Here is an 18,567-nt window from a genome sequence, read left to right on the forward strand (position 1 = left end):
ATTTACCTCCAAAGTGAACTTAGCATCCTTTTAACTGTAGAATTAACAGCCAGCTCCTTACCGTGATAAATGCTGTGCATACACACACACACACACGTGTGTGCATATATATATATGTATATATATATGTGTGTGTATATATATAATATATATAATCTTCTCAAATGCAGCCCCAATTTTCTTCCTAATCTGCTCTGGTAGGGGCAATATTACAAATAGTTTGCATTCCTGACTGATGGCCAAGGGTGGGGTATGAATGCGGGCTAGGAGGTGGCAGAGAGCCAGTGTAGAATTAAATTTTTCCAGGGATCATCAAGAGGGGATTGTCTTAGAAATTTCTATCTCCCCATTGATCATCTCCTGAGCTATTCCCATTGCTTCTATTTATTACCCTAATCTGAAAACTTGACGTAAACCAGTACCAACTGACAGAAAAACTGAGTCACAGAGAAACGAAGTGACTTGTCTAAGATCAAACACTGGGCAGAGGACAGACCTGTAAGTGTTTGAACCCTGAAGAGCTGTCCTATCATCCAACAGAGGTTGATGGGACCCCTACTATGTGCCTCACACAAAGTAGGTCCCATGGAGTCAAAGGTAAATAAGATGCCTTCCCAGATAAACACGTTCCCAGACTAGTGGGAAGCTAGAGGCTCAAAAACAAAGAGATTGCCTCATCGCAATGTAGATGCTGTGTGTGAGAGCTGTGGAATATGCAGATGGGGCTGTGAACTTGCTTGGGATGAGGACGGGGACCGGGTAGGTCCGATGGGTGGAGGGCAGGCGGAAAAGTCTCTCTGAGTGGGGAACATTTGAACTGGGTCCCGAGACATGAAAGACGAATCTACAGAGTGAAGAAGGGGAGAAAGACTTTCCAGGCTGAGGGAACAGCATACGCAAAGGCACTGGGGTATGAGGAAACAGGTCCTATTTGGAAATTGACTGTGCCCAGAACACAGGCTGTGCTATGGGGAGTGAGTCAGGGGAGAAGCGGCTGGCCAGGAGAGTGGGAGCACTGAATATCTTCTGAAAAGTTTGAGCTTCACTGTGGGCAAAAGTTTAAGCCAAAGGGTGACATTTCCAGACCTTCCAGAACCTCCAGTGGGATTGGAAGGGGAGAGGCTCAGGGTGATAGCCAGAGAGTGATGGTGGCGAGGGCCTAGGAGTGGGGTTGACAGGACAGGGCCCAGAAGTCTCCATGGACCATGGAGGAATGGAGGAATCCCAGCATCCCGCTGGGGCCCAGCAGCAGCGTTTGTACCAGATCATAACTGACGGGGAGGGCTGCTCCTCTGTGTCAGGGTTACGTGAGGACCTGCCAGGCCGGGCTCGGATGACAGAGGCCTCTTACCTCATCCTGTCCAGCCCAACAGGCTGTGTGGAGACGCAGAAAGATCAGGTGATGTAGGTAAGGGGGGACAGAGTCCCAAGGAGGTGCGGCCAGGTGACACAGGGGAATAGGGCCAGACTGGGTGTCTGGGGGCCTCATGATGTAGCCCGGTGACAGAGGCTGGGTGCCCCCCCCCCCCAGGGCAGCTGAGACAGGACAGGATGATGTGATAGGAGGTGCTCAGGACCTGGATGTCAGAACCACAGCTCCGGCTCTGCTCAGAGTGACGCCTGCCCAGGGACACCCCACCACGACCACCTCCCTAAGGCCACTCCCCGTGCTGAGGCCAGGAACAGAAAGGAGGGGAGCTCCCCTCTTTTCTTTGCTTCTCCTTCGCAGTCTCAGAGATGCAGAGCGTTCTGCCCCTTGGACACTGTTGAGTATAAGCTCCTAATTTCTGGAAGCCTAGAGAGGGAAAGTGATTTTCCCAAGGTCACACGGCAACACGGCAGGTATGTGGCTGGGCCAGCCCTGCAGAGCATAAAATGGAAAGGTGTAAACCCCAATCTTCTCCCCTTCACCCACCTATCTTATCTCCAGGTAACCTGTGACCAGGAGACCACCTATCAGGGAGGACTGCAAAGGCCTGGCTGCTCAGGTGACCCTGGGCACTCAGCCAGGATGCAGGTTGTCTTGCTGCCCAGGGAATTCTGGACCTTCCTGTGTTGTACCTGGGCTCTTCAGGTTCAGCTGTGGTTGTGTGGATGCTCACCTCAGGGAGCAGGCCCCGGGGAGCATCCTCTGTCAGGGTCCCTGTCCACTTACTGGCCATGTGACCTTACTTAGCCCCTTCGCCCCACCAGAGCATCAGCTCTGGGACCTGTGAAGGGGCATAACCGTACCTATGTAGAAATTGCTGTGATAATCACATGAAACACCAAATGTGAAAGTGCTTTATAAATGGCAGTGCACCCCCAAATGTGAAGGTAGAGGGGCTGCCTGGTCACCCATGTGAGTGTGCATACTCAGATATCTGTCCCCACCTATGTAGATGTTTTCTCCTAGGCAAGTATGTGTTCATCTGTACTGGGATTAAATACTCCCTTTGGGCACTTTGGTTACCAAGAATCAGCTTCCCTGGGAGGGTGGGGGTAAGGAAGGGGGGGTGCCTTTACCAGTGGTTTGGGAAGAAGGTCTGGGCTGTGGGGAAGGCGGTGGGGCTTGTGTCTGTGAATGTGCCTCTGAGCAGTTTCTCTGGGACTCTGTCCTTATTTCGAAACAGTGTTCTCTGAAAAGCATCTCTCCCTTGGCTTGGGAACCTACGCACAACCCTTGCCTCCAACCTGGAGCCAAGGCACCCTGGGTTCCAAGAGGAGACTGGCCTCGGGGGACCGGGTGGTGGGTGGGAAACCAGAAGAGAATGTTCTCTATGGGCAGAAGAGAGGGGAGCATGAAGCCAGGTCAGCCCAAGATGACACTGAAGAGTAGGTGCTCTCCCTCCCTCAATGGGGATGGACTGCCCTCAGGGTGCCAACCCTCTTCAGCGATGGCCACTGTCCCTGCTGCTCCAGGAGTGCCCTGAGTCCAGTCCTCGATAATGAATGCTGGGAGGGAGGCAGGGCCTTAGCTCCCACGTGGCTCTCCCCTCCTAGTTCTGGGGCGGGGGGAGGTGGGTAGCAATGCTTAGAAAGGATCAGAGACTCACCCCAGCCACACAGCCTGTCAGGGCAGAGCAGGGCAGGGGCTGGGTCTCCAGAGCCGCTTGGCGTCTTGCCTCCCAAGCCCCCCACACTCTGTGCCCTTGGACAGTGGGCCAGGTGGGAGGGGGCTGCTGTGTGGACTGACCGTGAGTCAAGGGACCAGTTTTCTAGGCCCCAACTCCAGGCATGAGATCTGACAAACACATGAAAGCTCTGCAGTCACTGCCCCCCCTGGAAATGGTTGACTTTGGAGCATGAAGGTTTCCGCTCTTGAGGCACTTGGACGGTGGGGCCCGAGACAGACCAGAGTCCCTGGGCCTGGAGCCTGAGTGCTCTGAAGGTGGGGACCTCTGGGCTGCTGGGCCCCAGCCTCATTTCCTGTGGCTGCCGTGGGGACGGGGGCGGGGAAGGAAGGCTCGGCCTGGGCGAGCTAATCTGGAGAAGTGATTTTCCTCCTCAGCCAGTCCCTCCCTGGGCAGGGCTCCGGGCAAGAAGGTAGGCCCAGCCAGGGCTCCCAGGGAGGGGCTGGCTTATCAGGCAGGAAACACTGGGCTCCGGCCACATCCTCCTCCTCCTCCTGGTCACAGCAGCTCCCATGGGCAGGAAAATACTCAGCAGCTCGGCTGCTCCTCCGCCCTCTCAAGGCCCCTCCTCCATGCCTTTACTCTCCTCTTCACCTTCCAGCCCACCGGACAGGCGGCGTGGAGAGTGGCGGCCCACTGCGCTTGGAGCCCTGCCCTGGCACCCTGGCCTCCCAGCCCCACAGCCGCCCCTGAGCCCCTGCCACCGTTTGGGGCCCCTACAGCCTGGACACGGTGGGGCTGGTAGGCAGGGATGGCAGAGGCGCAACCCAGGGTTCCGCTGGCTCCCGGAGAGGTCCGGGTGGGCTCATCGGGCCCCTCTGGGCCAGCCTCTGGCCCTCAGAAGCCACCACTGAAGTGGTGTCTGGGAACCCTAGGGTCATGTGCCCGCCTCCCAGAAAAATGCACTGGGATTCTGTCCTCTGGGAGGCTTGTTTCCAGCCTCCTTCTCCCGGGCCAGCACCCACCTAGCCCAGCTGCGTTTCAAGAAGTACAAGAAGAAACGTCAGAGGTCATCTGAAGGCCTGCTAACCCACAGTGCTCCCACCTCCCCCCCCATCTCATTCCCAGGGCTCCTTCTTCCCGTTACTCCACACCCCCGCACCTATGCCACTAGCCCCTGCCCACTGTGAGACCCCTATTCCAGCAGAGAGAGAGCCGTGGGGGCACCCTCACCCACAGCCCTGTCTTAGCCACCCTGCTTGGCTAAGGAAGACTGACCACCTTGGTCCTGAAGGGTCTCACCCCTCACCTCCCCGTCGCAGCTCTCCCCCCACAGCCCTGCACCCGCTTCTACTCTTGGTGGCCTGCTCTCAGGCCAGTACCCTGACCTCTCTGGGCCTCCATTTCCTTTCTCATCAAACCTGGGGGTTGACAGCATGATAACAATGATTCCTTCCAGCTCTGACCTCCAGTGATTTTTTTTCAAGGTCACAGAATTGGGATGAGAATCTCCTAATTTCAAGCACCATGTTCTTGCCAGTGAAAATGTAACTATTCTGTTTACATGAGGACACCCCTGGTGGAGTGACGGTCATCATCAGAACAAATCACTTTATTGTTGATTTTAAGGTTACACACTTTCCCTGACCTTCACAGTGCCCTGAGCTGTGGAGCTGGTGCTTCTGCTTTTCAGGGAAGGGAATGAAGAAAAAGCAGGTTCCAGGACTTGTTGGGTTGGAATGGAAGAGCTCAGCACCTCTCTGGCTTCTCTGACATGATAAGAACTAGACGGCATGGAGAGACACAGGCTGGAGCAGGTGGAGGCCTGTGGCCACCTGCCCCCTTCACGTGACCTGCTCCCCACGGAAGTCACAGCCCCACCTTTAGGTTTTGTCATCAGAACCTCCAAGATGCAACAGCCAGCTCCCTGAGGCCCCTGGGGCTGCAAACTCTTCATTCATCAGAATCCAGTGATTTTTCCAGAATCCACTGGAACATTTTTTGTTGTTTTAAGTTTCCCGCCCCCCACTTGTCCCAGACCTGTGCTACCCCACAACCCCTCAGAGTGATGGAAGATGAGTGACCTGTGGAAACATGGTGAGCAGGGCCAGGGGACCCACCATGTGACCCAGCTGTGTGACCCTTTGAGATATGACTACACCCTATACCTACATGCAGAACATTCCAAAAGTGCCCACAGAGTCCACGCTCCCACTCCCTGGTGAAATCCCCAGCCTCCCTCTCTCACGCAGCATACAACAAAACCTTCCTCCTCCTGCCCCTCCCACATCCCTACAAAGTTCAGCGTCTGATTAAGGGGAACACAGATCTCAGGGAGGACTTGGAGGAAACCACACCCTACCCGGGCCTCAGACATGGCCCCACAGCGAAGAGCAGAGGAGCATGACCACCAGCCTGCAGGGATGAGGGCAACCTGGGCAAGATGGGGACAAACGTGTCTCTCTCCACAGATGACGACAAGCCCACAAGGACTTAGACTGAAACAGGAAGGATTTAGGTGAGGTACAAGAAAGAACTTTCTGATGATGGAAGTTGTTAGACTAGCTTACAAAGAGAATGACCCCTTTTTCTGAAGGACTCAGATCAGATGGAAAGCCGTCTGCTAAGACTGGCTAAGAGGCAGCCCTCAGTAGAGGCTGGAGAATGGTCTAAATGACCCCTTGGTCTCTTCCAATCCCACTCAATATCCAGACAAAGAAATTGAGTGAGTCATCTGCAATCCCCTTAGCCATATTGTATTTTCTCTCTTATTTCTCTCACACAAGCAACCCCCGTAGGACAATCACATGGCTCCAGATTTCTCAAACCAGTACCAGCCTCCAAGCCTAAAACAAACAAACAAACAAACAAACAAAACACTAAATTATTTAAAGAAATCTAAAATAGACAATAGGTATCCTGTACATGCATATAAAGCTTACAATTTCTCAAGTGTCTACAAATTCACCATCTCCTTAGAGGAGAGAACAGGTCCAGGGATTTATCCAAGTCCTCATTAAAATCCAGTGATGGGGTAAGATCAGACAATTGCCTCCAGGTCCAGGCATTTTCCAGATACCCTCTTAGAGAGTTTAGAGCTCTGAGCGCCCTGTGAATGCAGCCAGCAGGGCTGATAGAGTTCTGAGGGACTCTGGAACCAACCCAGCGGCCTTGCTGATAGAATAATCCTTTCCCCTACATAGTAACTTGATGCTCAGGGAAGGGCATGCCACCCATTGTGGTGTCTGGGGAAAGGAACACTCACAATTTGCCGATGGAAACAAGCAGCAAGCACATAATAGGTCCTCAGGAAGACAAAGCCACCAGGACAAGTGAAGTCAATTGAGCATGGTCAGATTTATATCAGTCATAAGTAGTCTTCAGGGGTTTTAATTCTTCCTGTTGAGAAAGAGTTAGTTCATCCTGGGAATTGAATGGAGGCATTTTGTGCTTAGGTTATCAATTGAGACTCTTTGGGAAACCCAACAAACAAGCAGTTTGAAGCAAAAGCTGTAAACTTGTTCATATGTCTAGATCTGGTGATTCCCTGCTGGAAGTCAAGCCAAAGACATAAACAAGGAAATGTTCAGTGCAGTGTTACTTATAATGGAAAAAAATAAAAGTGGGAGATCTAATAGCAAGGGGGCAGTCAAGTGAATTAAACCACATTAATGCTCTGGAGTAATAATAAGTATAAGAAATAATAGTATGAAGATAAATATCAATATGGCCAAACTTCTATGTTTTCTGATTTTTGAGAGAATAAAGCCAAATACCAGTGGACTCTATATCTACCCTGTGATCACACCAGGTACAATTTTGTTTTTTTGTTTTGTTTTGTTTTTAAAGATTTTTTATTTATTTATTTGACAGAGAGAGACATAGCGAGAGCAGGAACACAAGCAGGGGGAGTGGGAGAGGGAGAAGCAGGCTTCCCGCTGAGCAAGGAGCCCGATGTGGGACTCGATCCCAGGACCCTGGAATCATGACCTGAGCCGAAGGCAGACGCTTAACGACTAAGCCACCCAGGCGCCCACACCAGGTACAATTTTGAATATACAAATACAAGCCTGGCAAGTTCAGGACACCAAAATGAGCATATTGAAAATAGTAATGTCAAAGTCATGGAGTGGCTAATTTTTCTTTTTTCCAAATTGCTGTTTCAACTGGCAGGAAAACACCTTTTGCAGAAAAATTAAGTTTGATAGCACAAGAAAATGTTTACTTAGTATTAATGAATAAAAATGCCTATTATAAGAGACATATGTAGACATAGAGCTAGATGAAAAAAAAATTTTAAAGACTGGATGGACCTATGTAGAAAAAGTACCAGCAATGTCTCGAAGTTGTGGATAATAGATGATCTTTTACTCTCTAAACTTTCTACAAAGACTGTCTCTTTTGAGAATTTAAATACCAGTAGAAGATAGATGATAGATAAGACAGATATGGATAGATGGATGGGTCAGGTGGGTGGATGGACGGATGGACGGATGGATGGATGGATGGATGGACGGATGGATGGGTGGGTCAGGTGGGTGGATAAATGGATGGACGGATGGATGAATGGATGGATGGATGGATGGATGGATGGATGGACGGATGGATGGGTGGGTCAGGTGGGTGGATAAATGGATGGACGGATGGATGGATGGATGGATGGATGGATGGATGGATGGATAGAAGGATAGATTAAAATATGATAGGTGATAGATAAATAGATAGATAATAGATAAATATATCTCTTTTCTCTCTTCCTCCCGCTCTTCTCCCTCCCCCCTCTCTTCCTTCCAAATCCCTTTCACTGGGAGGAAATCAAGAGCATAATTTTCAAAAGGAAAACAGGCAGTTACAAATGTTAAAACCCTCAACTCTATTTAGCTGCTCTAGGATGGGATGGGAGAGGAGATTGTCTTGCTGCACCCTTGTGCCTATTCCTGACCTGTTTACTACAGGCTACAGTCTAGCAGGTGAGAGTGAATAGCCACAGATGCATCACATCCAGCCAGAACCCTGAGAACCAGACACACAAAAAAGGCTCTAGGGTGTTGGTGTCCAGAGATGTGGGCAGGGGAAATAGGGACCCAGGAGGTTTTAGGTCTATATCACCAAGATGAACTGGAATACCTCAGATGTTTATTTATTTATTCATTCATGTTACTGTTGAGCAGCTACTATGTGTCTGTCCTGCTGGGGAAGATGCATATGGGTAGATGATTCCACTGCCAAGCAGTAAGTGCTGTTACCAAGGTCTGCTCAAGACCCCTGGGAGCTCAGGGACAACAGTAACTGGCCCCTCTGCCAGGCAGAGTAGGGGACATGTAAGCTGGATTTGGATGGTGTGTGGGATGTCACCAGACAGGTGACGGGAGTGAGGGTCTCCCCCGGGATAAACATGGAAGTATGGGAAAGGAAAACGTTTCAGAGAACAATAGGTCTTTTGTGCAGTAGGCACCCAATGGTGGGTAGGGGGATGCTGCTCAAGGCTTCTGGAAAGAGGAAGAAGGTTAGCCATAGGGGCACTCACATGGGGCCAAGCCAGGTGTTGTGGGTCCTGAAGCTCAAACAGTTGGGAAGGCGGGGCCGGGGGCCTGGCATATGAATACATTACGGGGCTAGTAAGTGAGAAGCCCAGAAGCAGGAACCTCATTGCATTCACATGACCGCACTTCTGTGCTCACCCTGGGTGCCCTGGGCGATGCGCAGATACTGAAGGATCTTAAGGAAGAATGAAATAGTCACATCTACATTTGAGGAAAAAAAAAAAAGGGCAACCCCATCAATTCTCATCAGCCAAAGCAAAAGGTGCTCTTGTCACTGAGGACAGGTGGGTTATCAGAACGGGCAGCTAAAACTCCAAAATACTCCCGGCTTCTGGACATAACTGTTTCACTCACGGCTGAGCAGAAGTGAAAGAGTAGCCCTGTCGCCGGCCTGTTTCCTGCTCTCCCAGAGGCAGGGACAACGCCCCTGCCCCCACAGTACGTACTGGAAAGAAAAATGCCCGTTTGGCAGTGCCGAGAGCCCATGTCCTGTGCAGACACTGCCTGACGCGTCCTCTGGACAGCTGATGACCCTGGAGACTGCCACTGCTAGCCAGCCACGGTTGGTGGGCCTGGATGGCAGTGAATTCGGGGTTCATCTGACTCTGACCCTGTAATTTCCTCTTTGCTCATTCTTTCTTTCCCCGGGGCTGTGATAGGCATGAGTTGGACCGCACGTTGTTCCATGCCATGGTGAAGCGCTAAAAGAGGCATGAAACCTCTAGGCTGTTCAACTGACGCTGCCAATAAATGTATCTGGGATGAAGTGTGGGAACTCCAGCCTCCCCTAACCGGGTGGGGTGAGCTACACTGCCCCACCTCCCACCGTGGGCCTTTGTGTCTTTGGCTGCACAGTGGGGTGGATGGATGACAGGGCCCCACCTGGGATCATGAGTGAGGATTAGCCCATAAAACTTGCCGTAAATTTCCCTACATCTATAAAGTGCTATTAAAGTAATGACTATAGATTATGATCAGAATTGAAGGCTGAACATATGCCCATTTGGGCCCTCCCGGAACCCACTCCTTGGCCCTGGGAGGAGACAAGGCTACCCTTGACTTGAACAAGTAACAACTGCTCCCCCACGGAGAGGAGCCAGGCACGGTGACCTGCAAGGGGACTGAGGAATCATCAGCTTTTTCCAGGCACTTTTTGGCTGGGATTTTAATCCTAAACCTCACAAGATGTTACATCCTTTAATTACCAATCCAGGCGCTTCCCTCCCTTCTCCACAACATTCCACCGGGTTTTGAAAGCCTGCGATGTCTTGTTATACCACATCAATAAATGCATAGTAAAGAGAGAAAGCTAGGTATTTTTCTAGGTTATTTTAAAGAAGGAAAAAAACATGGCAGCCTTAAGGAAGAAATTGGGCAGAACTTACGTCCTATCTTGAAAGTGCCTGATAATCACCTCATTCCACTCTACAAGTGTGAAGTCATCCTGAGGAGAAAATTGTTCTGCAGGTAGGTTATGAACTGGTCTTTTCTTTCAATATTCATGATAACAACACTGTTTCTAATGTGTCAAATTAGGCTTTATCTCTTTACCATAATTCATAAAATAAACCAACCCTACAAGATAACTTTCTAAAATAAAAAAACTGATGTAGAAAATATTTTGACCAGTACTATAAAGGAGAACTGGGCATAATATCTATGCCTCCCTGGAAAACCTTTTCTGTTTGCAAAACTATAATTCAAATGATAGAATGGTCATGGTACAAAAACATTTATTTAAATTAAATATTTTAGACAGATCAATATCTACAACCGTTCCAAAGCATGTGTATCTCTTACAAAAAAAAAAAAAATGGAACAGTTTAGCTTAATGTCTGTGATAATGTTTTACAAGATTATTAATATACATTCTGGGCTGCACCAGTCAATCATACTGTCAATGATTTACCATTTATTACCAAATGTCGCATACAGCAATAGCATAAAGATTAATTATATCTTATAAGTAATTTTATAGTAGGACGCCTTGGAAGGAAAAAAAAGGATCTCTCAACAATATAAAATATAAGCTAAAAATAGGAGAATATATAAAACACTTACATATTTCATACAGGCAATAATATGCTGCAATTAAAAGACAAACAACTGTCTTTTCCCTCATTGCTAGGTATGTTCCCTCAAAGGAGGTTTGTGAGAAGGATGGAAATGTTTTTGGGGTGGGGTCAGGGCTCAGAAACATTTTCTGAATCACAGTGCGTTTCTGTTCTTTGGGAAGTCAGTATAGGGAGGGGAAGTTATTTTGAAGTGTTAGCTGAAGATGTTCCCGAGAACCAACTGTCTGGTGAGGACAGTGAATTCCTATCTCAGCCATAGGAATCATGTGTAGGATTTTTAAACCAGGGGATCTTCGAATTCGTGGGCAACTCAGGGGTGGAGGAAGAACAGAGAAGAAGAGAAAAAGAAATCCCGGGAAAGGAAGAAGGGGAGTCAGAGACAGGGAGAAGGAAGCTCCTTTTGCACCCGCAGAGGGGAGAGTATGCTGAAATTTTGCTCAAGAAATGAACATATTCAGATGGGAGGTAAATGATGTTGCGGTGTAGAAATTCTTTTTAGGTTCCCTGCTCTTGGGGTCATTCGGAACAGGGAGTTGACAAGAAACTGCCAACATCTACAAGAGTATCTGATTTAGGCTATACAGACATGCATTGAAGGATGAGTGGGAAGGTGTTTGTGTTGTGCATGTCTCACACACGCTGACTGTATAGATTCAGGCTCTGTATATTCTCTTGAAACGTGTGTGATAAAAACAATAATTTATCTTAAAAAATGGGTTTAAAAACCAGTGGCTTGAATTCAGTCACATTCAGTGATGCAGTCAACCCTAGTGGTTAATTTCCCAAATCAAGAGGAATGCTGTTTCTCAAATTGGAAGAGTACTTTTGAAAGACCACGATCATTTGGGAAGGCAATGCCAGCGCAGAAAGCCATGTGTTCTTGGGCTGCGCACCCGGAATTATCACCACGTTGGACGTTAATGAATTTTACTAAGACAAATTTTTGTTTTCTTTTTAATTAGCCTTGAAAGAATCCTAGGTCAGAAAACTCTGGAGCAGAAGGGGCCTTAGATGTCAAGTCTGTCCCCCACTTTACAGATTGGGGGAGGGGCTGGAAGGGGAAGAGAGCCGAGCGCGGGCCCCTCCAGCCCTCCGAGGCAGAACTGGGATGGGACCCGGGGTCCTCTGGGTCGCAGCCCAGGGCTCTTCTCACCTGGGGGACCCAAAGATCAGAACGGCTGTACCCCATGCGTCTGGGACAGAAGCTGGAGAGGTGTGAATGCCGCTGAGATTTTCACACATTGGTTTCCGTGATGGGGACCGGGAGAAGTAAATGAAAATCTGCCGGTAAACCATCTTTTGGCAACTACCTTGCCTTATTCCCAGGGTGTAGCCAATGAGAACCCATTTGAAGGAATATGCTCAAAATGTAGGCGGCAGGGAGCAAAGGGGCACTCAGACCAGCAGAGCCCCGTTCTGCCCCGCGGACAGTTCGGACCTGCACACCCCCGGCGGTCGGAGGAAAGCCGGTAGCACTGCGCGGTCGCCTCTCTGCTCAGCCCGCGGGAAGGAGAGGGCTGCGGCGACGCAGGGCTGGGCTGGCTGCCTCGGACTCTATGATACGCTGTAGCTGTTGTAGTACGTGGCCGTGGCATCAGCCAGCACGGAGATAAGGCTGGTCTCTGTGGGGCCTGTTGATGTCACCTGGGAGACCGGGGCATGCCCACTGAGGGCCACAGCCCCTGCAGCAGAGTCTGGGTGGCCAGGAGTGTTCAAATACTGGTCGAACTCATTGCGATCCATGTCCCCCAGGAGTTCCACCTGGCTCAGCTGATCCAGGGCATCAAAGCCGGGGTGTTCGGGAGGGGGGGAGAGTTGGCCCAGGTGGGCGTGGAGGTTGGAGTGGAGAGGGTGGTAGGTGGCAGGGGAGTAATAGGCAGGAGACGGGGGACAGGCAGGTACAGTGGACATCATAGAGACGCCCGGGGACTGGCCGAGGGCCAGGGAGCCCAGGGGGTGGCCGCAGTGGAGGGGGCTGGGGGCGTACTCCGGGGAGTAAGTGGGCCCCGGCAGGTGGGAGATGCGGCGGGAGTGCGCATGCTCCTCCTGGCGAGGGGAGGAGAAGAAGGTCTGCTCCGGCTCCAGCACGTCCAGGGGCGACATTTCCGGGGGCGTGGGCAGCCCGTATGGGTAAGTGTCCACGCTGCCTGGGGTGCCGCCGCCGCCAGTTGGCCTCTCGTGGTAGCAGCCCGGCAGGCTGGGCAGGGCGGAGCCCGGGGAGTACTCACCCCTGTCCTCCTTCTCCCCCAGCGCCCCGCGGCCGCCGCCCCGCTTCTCGGGTAGAGCGTTCTGGTCCCGGGAGAGCGAGCTCAGGAGGAAGCCCGGGTCCACGCGCTTGCAGAGGCGCTTGGCCTGCTTCTTCCTGCGAGGCCGGTACTTGTAGTTGGGGTAGTCCTGCATGTGCTGCAGGCGCAGCCGCTCCGCCTCGTCCACGTAGGGCCTCTTCTGGGACAGCGTCAGCGCCTTCCACGACTTTCCTGCTCACACAAGTCAGAGAAGGCCACTTTCAGCATCTGCGCGGCTTGGGGAGGCCGGTGCACCTGTCTCAGACGCTCGTGCCTCCCAGCGTCCATACTCGCACACGCCGTCCGCCTCCATCCCCCATCCCACCTCCCACCCGCGGTTACCCGCCCTCTCCACAAAGGACACCACACTTTTCGCACCCGCTCCCAGCCCAGATCTCGGCACTGTGAGGCCAAACCAATCTCTCCCGCTTGCATCCCGCAAAACCACTAACGCCAACTACGCGCACGATCACTTTCACCTCTCCTATAAAAGCCGTTAGATAACGCAAACGTGTAAACAATGAGGGATTCACAGTGAAAGGCCCACCGGACCCAATGTCAGATACACGATAAAAATATATAACGACCACACTGATCTGGGCTCTTTTTTACCCTAAGTGGACCAAGTCTAATCATTTGTGCATTTTAATGAAAACTCTCTGCCTTTGCTGATCACCAATGCCTCTCAGCAAGTGATGCTGTATTTATGGCATAAATCCCACAGGCCTTCTTGTGAGGGAACTCAGGCTCAGTCCGTCATTTCACAGATTTAAGTAAATTACAGGATCTCACTTAGGGGAACAGACAGTTATCCCTCACATCTGAAGGTCAGTTAGGACCCTGCCATGTGAAGCCCATTGCCAGAATGCTCGCATCTGCCTGCAACATGCACAGGCGCACGCGCACACATGCGTGCACACGCACACACATGCGTGCACACGCACACAGGTGCGCAAGCACACACACACTCACGATAAGACTTCCTGCTCTCTACTTAATCAGTACCCTGTGACTGTGGCAGGGGGCAGTTGCTCGGTCACTGACTCTTCTTACAGAAGCAAATTCTTTGACTTCCCTGGGTCTCTTCTTTTCCTCACTATAAAACTTGTAGCCCACTGGTGCTAAAGTGCTGGTTTCACTTGGATTTTCTATTCATCCTTATTCCCTTCTGTGTTGTTTTGTAAATTGCTTTAGCATCTCTCTCTCATTTGTCAGTACATTCATTGCACATCCCACTGGCTGCTGGTTTTCTGAAGGTCATTTCTGGACCCTTACCTCCCTGGGTGAACTTGGGATTCTGCAACTTTGGAAGTGCCCCCCGGCCCCACACACACACCCGACTCTAATGTATCCTGAAGTTACCAATCCTACTAGCTTGGAGGTATGTACCCCCATCCCCACGTGCCCTATAAGGAAAGGGGCCACATGTCCCACCCAGAACCCTTGGCACAGGGCCCAGTACAGAGCTACGTATCCTGCCACCTCGGTACCTGCACTGGCCGAATCTGCATGCCTGGCCCTCAGAGGTCACTGGAGGAGGGCGATTATTAAAGGGCGCACTACCATTGGGATGAAAGTTTACAACTATTGTGACAGAGTCATCAATTAATATAATTTAGCTGTCACTTAAAAGGGCAACTTGAAATGTGTCAGGAACTCTGGGTTTGGAGTTCGTCAGCAGTCCCTGTGGCTGAGACTGCAAAATTGTTGCAAGAGTCCCAAGATCCTGGTACACCCCACACCCTGTCTGTGGACTAATGTGACTCTAGTTTCTAAGTGTACATGGATGTCATAGTATTAATAAAATAGTCATTTTAAATGCCATTAAATGTATTAACTGTCTTTATGTGCCTTCTTATTCATAGTATCCTAAAAATAGTAGTGCTACTAGATGAAGTTTTTGATGTTAAAGATTGGAAAGCTTAGAGGCAAAAAAGTTGCCTAGGTTAGAAAGGAAAGGGCTGGGCAAGATCATGGGGTGGACGTGGATCATCCTGCTGCACCCCTATTAACAGGTGTAGAAAGTCCATATTTTTAAAAACCCCGACCCTAGGGCCAGGGGCTATGTGGTTAAGCAGGAAGAAATCAGTGTCTTCCCTGCAAAATGAATTATAACCTCTGGAAGCCTAAGTGCAAATCACCAACAGGGATCAGCTCACAAGAGGCATCTGTCAGGTAGGTCCTTTTGACTGCCCGCCCCCTGGGAAGCAGGCAGCCTCAGTCCCAAAAGGCTTCTTGGCCTGAGCTCCTCTCCCATCTCTGGCCTGGGCCTACAATGGAAACCTCACTCTCTCCTGGTCACAGGAGCTGCCCTTGAGCAAAAGGCACAGTGCCTGGGCCCACCAAAAAAAAATGTTGAGGGGCCCACACACACACAAAAAAAAGGTATTTTCGTTTCTTCAAAAACCTGAAGAAAAAAATGAACTTTCAGGTAAATGCTTTACTGTTGTATATATTAATATATTTGTCTTTATGCCCACACAGTATGAAATATAATATTTAATATTTTTTATGAAGAAAGGGGCTCACTAAGACATTGACTTACCAGTGTGTCCTGGGCATATCTAGCCAGGGGACTGGGCCATGGGTAGGAGACTTTTTGAAACCAGCAGCTTTGAAAGGGCATCTACACTGCAGGAAGAACCCTCTCTGCGGGCCTGTAGGTTTAGCCAGCAGAAAGGTGGGTGACAGCCCTCACTCCATGGTTTGGAGCTCAGGAGGGAAAAGGAAAAAGGCTCAGTTCTGGGGGGGGGGTGCAGCTGGGGAGGGTCAGGTCAACCTCAGGTGACCACATAATTTCCCTTGTCCCACTGTGCCGACAAAATGCTTCAAAAGGTCCCACAACTTAAAATGAATAAAACCTCCGTGGAAGGGCAAAAAGGTTAGGAGTAGAGCGGAGTTGAAAGTACTCAGCTCCTGACGCGGGAAAGAAGAAACTTCAACGAAAACCGACTCCAACTCTAAATTTTCGGACGTGCCCTAAATCCTTTCTCTGGGCCCCTCCGGTCTGGCTCATCCCTGTCCCCAGGCCCGCTGTCCCTGCTGGGACTGCGTAGCAGCATTTGGAAAGTGACAGGCTCCAGGACAGACCTCACTGGCCACCCTGAGCATCCCAATCACAGTATCTACACTCCCGAGATTGAGAAATACATTATCGAATCGAGCCTATTTGCGTACTTTTTGCTGTAGGTTTAATAAAGTTAAAGAAGGGATGCGTTCCCGCAAAGTCTCTCTTGACGAATATTCCTTAATAATATTTACAACCTCCTTCTGTGAGCGTGCCAGTGGCAAAGTTCAGGGAATGGTGTGTTTCCCGCTTCGGTATTCCTAGCAAACACCGGTTCCACCCAGCCTCTGCGTTTCCGTCCTGACCTGTGTGCGCGCAGGTCCCGGTCGCCGGGCAACCGGGATCTAGCCGCTGTCGGCCCCGCCTGTCCCCTGGGACCCCAAACTCCGCTCCTGTTCCCGCGAGTGGGCTTCCTGGCCGGCCGCAGCGGGCCGCGCGGTTTCACTTTGGGCCTCGTCGAGGTGTCCCTGCTCTGAATCCCTGTCACTGCGCGCATACCCACGCTCGCACAGATGCCCAGCCTCGCTGGCACAGCGAACGCTAGCCCTCCCCGAGCATACCCACACGCCAGGTCCTACCTAGGCTCCCGCGCCCTCGCAGGACCCCCACCCCCGGTCCCTAGCCGCGAGCCCCGGGGGCCCGCCTCCGCCCGCGCCCCCGTCCCGCCGACCTCCCGGGGCGCCCCGCCCGCTCGCTCGCTTACTCACCCAGCATCTTGCTGAGCTCGGCGTTGTGCAGGTCCGGGTTCTGCACCGCCAGACGTTTCCTCTCGTCCTTGGCCCATACCATGAAGGCGTTCATGGGCCGCCGGATACGGCTCTCCGAGCCCTTGTCCCCCGGCCCGCGAGGGGCGGCCGGCGGCGACAGCCCATCCGACAGCTCGGCTTCCAGGGCCGGGCACTCGAGCCCCTCGGGCCACGGATAAGCTCCCAACAGCGTGGCCATGGCCGCACGGGGGTCCCCTCGCTTCGCCTCGCAGGGCAGGCGCTAACCCGGCCCTCGCACGGGTCGGGCGTCCAACTTGGCTGGCAGCCGCGGCCCGTCCCTTTATTTATCAGCTTCGGGCGGCCGCGTCCTCCAATGACTCTCGAAGGCGGCGCGGCCCCTCCCTCCGTTTCGGCGCGGGCCCACTCCCTGCGTCCTGGGCCACCGCGTCCCGGCTCCGACCTGCCAGGAGGGGGAGAGTGGAGGGAGGGCCACTTCCCCGTGCCCGCCCTGGCCCGCTCTCTGCCTCCCAGTCCCTCCGGGGAATCCGCGCCTGGCCGCCTCCGGTCCCGCCCGCTCTGGGTGCAGGTGTCGCAGAGCCCGGAGGCGGGCGCCGCCCGCAGTCCCCTCGCCCCGGAGCGGGAGCCAGACTCCAGTGCCCTGTCCCGACTGGCCGTGGCCTCTCCTAGCCCCACTCCACCAACTCCTCCCGCGCCTGGAATCCCCTGGAGAACCGAAGCCAAACAGGTTTCGCTAGGCCTGGCCGGGCGCGATAGACACTGGTCTGACCATGAATCCCCCCAGAGCAGCGTGTGAACCGTTCTGAAGAGAACATTCCTACTCTTTTTCTCAAGTGACCTGGGCTCCAACAATCTCGCTCCCAGCCAACTTTGGCGGCCAGAGACTGGCAAGGACTAGGAATGCACTCCGGATGGGGTTCTATGCAGTGCTCACCAAGCCCCTACTCCCCACCCCCGACGCCCCCGCAACTCCCAGGCTGTCCTGAGGGCTTGACTGCATTCTCAGTTCTCCTTTATTCACTCTGCCATCTGATTTCTCTCCTCTAACACCCTTATCTCCACACCGCGCTTGTCTCCGAAGTCCGCGGGGTCTCCAGCTCCCTGTCTCTAGCTCTTCTCTCAGGGAATTTCCTTCTGGTTGTATTTTCTCTTGTGTCCGTCCTGCTGTCCTGCTCCTCGGAGTAGAGTTGCTCCGGGCCCTCCCCTCCCGCGTTCCCGTAAGCCTTTCCGACTCCCCAGGTTAGAGCATGGCAGGTTCTGGGCCCGCGCTCAACTCGGAGGGCTGAGAGCTGGGAGCTGAGGGCAGTCTCTCCAAGATGCCAGCCCTCTGCCTCCAGGAGAGCTCACATGATCCCCTGCTTCCTGTGAGTAGGGCTGTCCTCCTGGCTCTTATGGCAGCATCAGCACACAGTAGGCCCTCAAGAACTGCCGAATAAGTGAATGAATAAGTGAGTGAGTAAATAAGGCTTAGACACACCCTACTGTATAAAACACGGCAATCATAAGGCTTGGTTAGATCCTGGAATTCAATCTACAAATATTTACTGAGCGCCATCCCTATTCAGGGCTTAGTAGAAGTGACCCTGAAAGGAGGTAGCATTGTGGGAGGACCCTCCTGGGGTCTGGAGTCAGGACCTGTCTTCAGTGTTTGATTACTTAATGTGTGACTCTGGGCAAGTCAGGTATCTCTCTAGGCCTTTTTACCTAAACCTAAAAGGAGGACAATGATAAGACTTGATCTCACAGGGCTGTTGTGAAGATCTGGTGAGATATGTTAAAGCTTAAACTCTGTATGATGCTTGATGTTAATACAACTCTA

General features: G+C 51.9%; 1 protein-coding gene across 1 annotated transcript; it reads right to left on the reverse strand.

Annotated features, from left to right (window-relative positions):
- Positions 1-12,225: 12,225 nt before the first annotated feature.
- On the reverse strand, positions 12,226-16,983 carry SOX7 (SRY-box transcription factor 7). Its single transcript, XM_028114228.2, has 2 exons — positions 16,731-16,983; positions 12,226-13,148 (listed from the first exon to the last, which is right to left on the reverse strand). The coding sequence occupies exons 1-2, from the start codon at positions 16,966-16,968 to the stop codon at positions 12,226-12,228; spliced, it is 1,161 nt and encodes a 386-aa protein (XP_027970029.1). The 5' UTR covers positions 16,969-16,983.
- Positions 16,984-18,567: the final 1,584 nt, after the last annotated feature.

This window comes from Eumetopias jubatus, unplaced genomic scaffold (assembly GCF_037043125.1).
Source record: "Eumetopias jubatus isolate StellerSeaLion01/CBP00866 unplaced genomic scaffold, mEumJub1_p1.0 scaffold_2, whole genome shotgun sequence".
In the NCBI taxonomy this organism is placed as follows: domain Eukaryota; kingdom Metazoa; phylum Chordata; class Mammalia; order Carnivora; family Otariidae; genus Eumetopias; species Eumetopias jubatus.